Source organism: Melanotaenia boesemani, chromosome 24, assembly GCF_017639745.1.
Source record: "Melanotaenia boesemani isolate fMelBoe1 chromosome 24, fMelBoe1.pri, whole genome shotgun sequence".
NCBI lineage: Eukaryota > Metazoa > Chordata > Actinopteri > Atheriniformes > Melanotaeniidae > Melanotaenia > Melanotaenia boesemani.
In genome coordinates this window covers 19,738,908-19,743,538 of record NC_055705.1, presented here as the reverse complement: position 1 = coordinate 19,743,538, position 4,631 = coordinate 19,738,908, and the positions used below count along the sequence as shown (strand labels likewise).

At 38.6% G+C, this 4,631-nt stretch overlaps 1 protein-coding gene across 2 annotated transcripts; it reads right to left on the bottom strand.

Annotated features, from left to right (window-relative positions):
- Positions 1-324: 324 nt before the first annotated feature.
- Positions 325-1,955, bottom strand: LOC121635499 (piggyBac transposable element-derived protein 2-like). Of its 2 annotated transcripts, XM_041978696.1 has the most exons (3): positions 1,494-1,955; positions 485-1,283; positions 325-436 (listed from the first exon to the last, which is right to left on the bottom strand). In XM_041978696.1, the coding sequence occupies exons 2-3, from the start codon at positions 1,252-1,254 to the stop codon at positions 409-411; spliced, it is 798 nt and encodes a 265-aa protein (XP_041834630.1). In that variant the 5' UTR covers positions 1,255-1,283; positions 1,494-1,955; the 3' UTR covers positions 325-408. The 2 variants fall into 2 exon arrangements, with proteins under 2 accessions (XP_041834630.1, XP_041834629.1); XM_041978695.1 differs by having other exon boundaries at positions 485-1,955.
- Between the last annotated feature and the right edge of the window lie 2,676 nt (positions 1,956-4,631).

The window sequence follows — 4,631 nt, the reverse complement described above, 5'->3', positions numbered from 1 at the left end:
TTTTTGCATTTTATGTCTTTTACTTTGCAGCTCTGAACAAAATATTGTCATACTTATAACAGAGACAATAAAAGATTGACTGATTGATAGTTGCGAGATTGTCTGCAACTTTGAACATGCAAATGAACTTTACAAAGGTATTCCAGCATTGATTGTGAACAGCAATAAGCTAATCACCAGGAAAATCAGAAACTTGCTGGATGAGAGGAAGATGCTATGAAGCAATCTAAACATGAAGTTGAAAGATATATGATTATAGAGAACCAGTTCTGCCTCCAGTAGAGTATCATTTCCAAAAGATAATCATACATATTTTTAGAAGCAGGCCAATGAACAGATCAAACATTTACTTGGACACTTGGAATGTGCCCTGCAGAAGACATCACACTTCTGGATGTTTCCATGGACTCATTTTCGGTGAGCAGCCTTGAAGCAGTTGCGGTGTGGCACAAAGCACAGGTGGATGTTGCACTTGTCACATAAGACGTGTGTTTTTCCGGTACAGTCTGGCATCTTGCATCTGGTGGCCTCTTTCTTTTCATCATAATTTGGCATGTGGTCAACCATGTCATACTGAACTTCAGGTAGAGGCCTTGAATCCTGAACTGGCCGGTGAGGTGGTCTGTGAGGGGCATTCTGTGGTTCCAGAGACATACTGGGTCTTCCACGTTTTGATGCCACTGTTTTTTGAACTCTCACCAGACATTGGGCCACATTCATCTTGAAATGAAGGAGATCCAAGATGTCTTTTGTTGGGTTATTGGCCCTCTTGGAGTCCAGCCTGTACTCCAACCAACTGTTGACAACAGCAAGGTCAAAAGCATGTGTGATCATTCTCAGAGTCCACTTTTTTGACCGGATTTCTGTGCGGTACAAACTGACGAGTTGATCAAGCAGGTCAACACCACCCATTGCTTCATTGTACAGCTTGACAACCTCTGGACGGGAAACCATCACAAACTGGGCCTTCTTTTTGTCCCACCGCCGGACTTCATCCTGTCTGCCAACACCAACAAAGTTGGAAGCCATGACAACTGGTCTGTTGTCATACCATTTGACCAGTCCCACCTTTCTATCACAGCTTACAACTTCATCATAGCTTCCTCGTGGCTTTTTAGCCATCTCTTTGAATGGCCTGTGACGCCACTTGATTTCTTCCTTCTTAGTAACTGACATCTCCTCCTGATCCTCTGCCACCAAACTGCCTCTCTCCTCTATCTCACACTCAGCTGCCACCTCAAGTTCTTCTGGCATGATCACCTCTCCACTGTCCCTCTCTGAATCTAACAACAAAGCAATCAAATTTTTAACTAATTTTATGCATTATCTTATTAGTATTATTTTCTATTCTAGCATTTCTTTGCTATTATCAATTATCTTATCTTATTCTTTTCTTTATCTTACACATTCCATGCAACTTTTATCTTACATATAAGACATGAAATTGATAAAAACCTTACACTGTGAATTAAAAGCATAATTTATGAACTCACCATCTATATCACTAGTCTCATCTGACTCATTTCCTGAATTCAAGGAGTCGAGTTCAGACAACTCTCCATTTATGAGACGTTCCAAAAAGTCTTCGACTTTATACTCTACAAGAACATTATATACAAAAAATATATAGATTTAACATTATAAAAAAATGAATAAATACACTGTCATAGTAAAATTTAGCTTTGAAAAGCCTACATATATATTGTTTCTTTGCATACTGACACTAAACATGTGGGTGATGGCTAATATCACTAAAGTCCTGATGTCCATTGCAGTGGACGTTAAACTTTAAAAAAATACTACTAATTGGTGATAAAAGTTGCAATCAAAATAACTTGAAATACTATCACTTGTAACAGTTAAGATTATTCTAAGAACAAATTAGTTTGACTAGCATGGCCATAAATTGATACTTTTGATAGAAACTGGGCACTTACTCTTCCCTCTCACCAATCGCTCAGCTATGCTTGTCTTGTCTGAGGTGTCCCACGTTTTCTGAGCATGCTCAAAGTCATGAATTGATTAGATTGGATAATCAGGATCCAATTAGCAATCAGCAATGCTGACATGACTCATTCACTGTGTTTTTATTGGTTTAGAGCAACAAATATGTCATGTCCATTCAAATGGACGCAGGGGCTGAAGGGGTTAATGTATAAAGCTGCGTTTCTACATAATAATAATAATAATAATAATAATAATAATAGGTAAACATATAAAGTGAGTAATGCTGGCATTATGGCCCTCCAGTAAGGAGGCTTCTCTCTGTTAGATGAGGGGAAAAAAAGAAAAAAAAAAAAGGATAAAGGATTATACCCTGTAGCTTTGATGGTGAAGCAATGGGATAAAAGATTAACCTAGACAGCATTGCAAATGCAGAGTTGACTGTGGAGTGCCACCCAATTATCCCTGATTTCTACTTTAAGGAGCTTTATGAACAGAATCTCTTGTTAAAGTTAACTTAATCCACTTGTACTGTACACTTCTGGATATAATCTCTCTGGGGAATAGCATTTATTTTAGTAGTGACCTAATATATCTATCCACTTTTATGGCTTTATTCAGGTCAACATTTATAAGGTGGGAATTCAGTGCTTCACAACAATAATTTTTGGACCAGGACACTGGATAACTAAACACTTTCAATGATGATCCAGGCTGTGTCACTTAGAATACAACCTATTGATTGCAATATTTTCCCCTATGATGAAATAGCCACTACACTATCCCCTCCAGCATGTAATGTATTGAACAACATTTCATTTTCAACTGGTCTTTATTTAACTTCATATAACTAGTGGTAAAGAATAAAAACTGGCTTGACGGGCCATAAAATCCACATGCTTCATGGTTTGGACTAGAAAAAGAGATCTATTAAACCCCATAAGACCTGTTGAGGAATCTGTTTGATAGACATTCAGAGTTTATTTGCCAAGGTGGACTACATTTTGACTTTTTCCTTCAAAAACCAACTACTCAAAGAAGAGAGACAAAAGATAATCTTCAGAGGTTCGTATAAAAGTGCCAAATTGCCGTTCTGTCTTGAATAATTTGCTACATGTTTATGTGTTTTCATGTGTTGGAAAAGTAGTCATTTAAGGTCGCAGGGTTTATTTAAATTGTTCAACCTCGTGAACTTTAATAATGGAGTCATTGAATAACTAGATGAGTTGAATTAATTAGTTAAGGTGGATTTATACTTGCGAGGCATCTGCATCACCACCATAGGCGCTGCTTAGGTCCACAGAGGCTCAATGCGCACTTCTTTCAGACCTGACGTGCACCCTGCTACGCAGATGGTTACGTGGAGGTACTCCCTTGTGATTGGTCAGTTTGGGATCACGTGTTGCCGGATCTCTGGATTTTCTTGCTAAATTTGTGTAGTAACCACTGTTGTTAAAAACAATAACCAGTGGATCAAGTTGATGAAAGGCTGATTATTTTTATATATACAAATTATTTCTATGTTTTCTTCCACAAGCTAATAAAGACACTGAACCATACTGGACACCATTGTTGTTTTAAAAACAGAAAATATATACCGAACTGAGATGAACCATCAAAAAAAAAAAAAAAAAACCTCTGACCTGGTGAGATACTTCCCACTCTAGGTCAGAGATGAGATTCTGCCCCATGTGGAAGAGATTTTTTTTTTTTTTTTTTTTAAATCATGTTGAAGAGTTTAAGTATCTCTGGGTCTAGTTCAGGAGTGTGGGAAGAAAGGGATGGAAGACAGAGTCAGGTTGGTGCAGCGTCAGCAGTGATAAGAGTTCTGCATCTTTCTGACATGGTAAAGAAGTAGCTGAGCAGAAAGACAAAGCTCTCGATTTACCCATTAATCTATGTCCCTACCCTCACCAAGGGTCACGAGGTGTGGGTGGTGACCAAAAGAGAATGAGATTGCAGATATAAGCAGTGTCTGGGCTTTCCCTTGGAGACAGGGTGAGAAGCTTGGCCACTCAGAGTACAGGGCGAGTACAGGCTCAGAGTAAAACTACTGTTCCTCCACTTTGAGAAAAGCCACACGAGGTGGATTTGGCATCTGTCAGGATGCCTCTCTGGTGAGGTGTTCTAGGCATGTCCCACATTGCATGACAACTGTCAGTGGAAGATCCAGCTGTGCTGGAGGGATATTTTTCTTAGCTGGCCAGGGAAGATCTTAGAATCCCTGGAAGTGGCCAAGGAGAGGGTTGGATCACTGACATAAATCATAAGCAGGGTGGTCCAAAGAATTAGCAGTAAAAAAATAAAAAAGAAAGAAAATGGATGGATTTTTAAGAAACACCACCAAAATAAGCAGTGTGTGACAAATTATGTCAACCTTTACTGCTTCCTTATGAATCAAAAGGATAAGTAGCAGCCATGTGCTCTTGATTAATTCCACTAAAACCTGAACATCAGTAAGTGTGAGCACCTCTCATATTAAACTGAGCATTCAGGTTTGTTTAAATGCAGTGCCTATAAAGAAAGACATTAATGATCTTAGAGAAGCAATTGTTTCTGCAAATTAATCTCAGATGAGCTATAAAGCCATAATGTATTGTGAGGTTTTTTGTCCAGTGCAAAAAGAGTTAAAAAATGGACAAGTATGGCTGGTTTGGAAAGGTTGCAGGAGAAAACCACTTTTCTCT

What these genes read in the sequence shown, in the direction of transcription:
- LOC121635499 (XM_041978695.1), bottom strand. Translation starts at nt 1,254, where the DNA reads ATGCCAGAAGAACTTGAGGTGGCAGCTGAGTGTGAGATAGAGGAGAGA. An exon ending in TGTACCGGAAAAACACACGT is followed by an intron (nt 437 to 484) that starts CTTATGTGACAA and finishes GCCACACCGCAA; the next exon opens with CTGCTTCAAGGCTGCTCACC.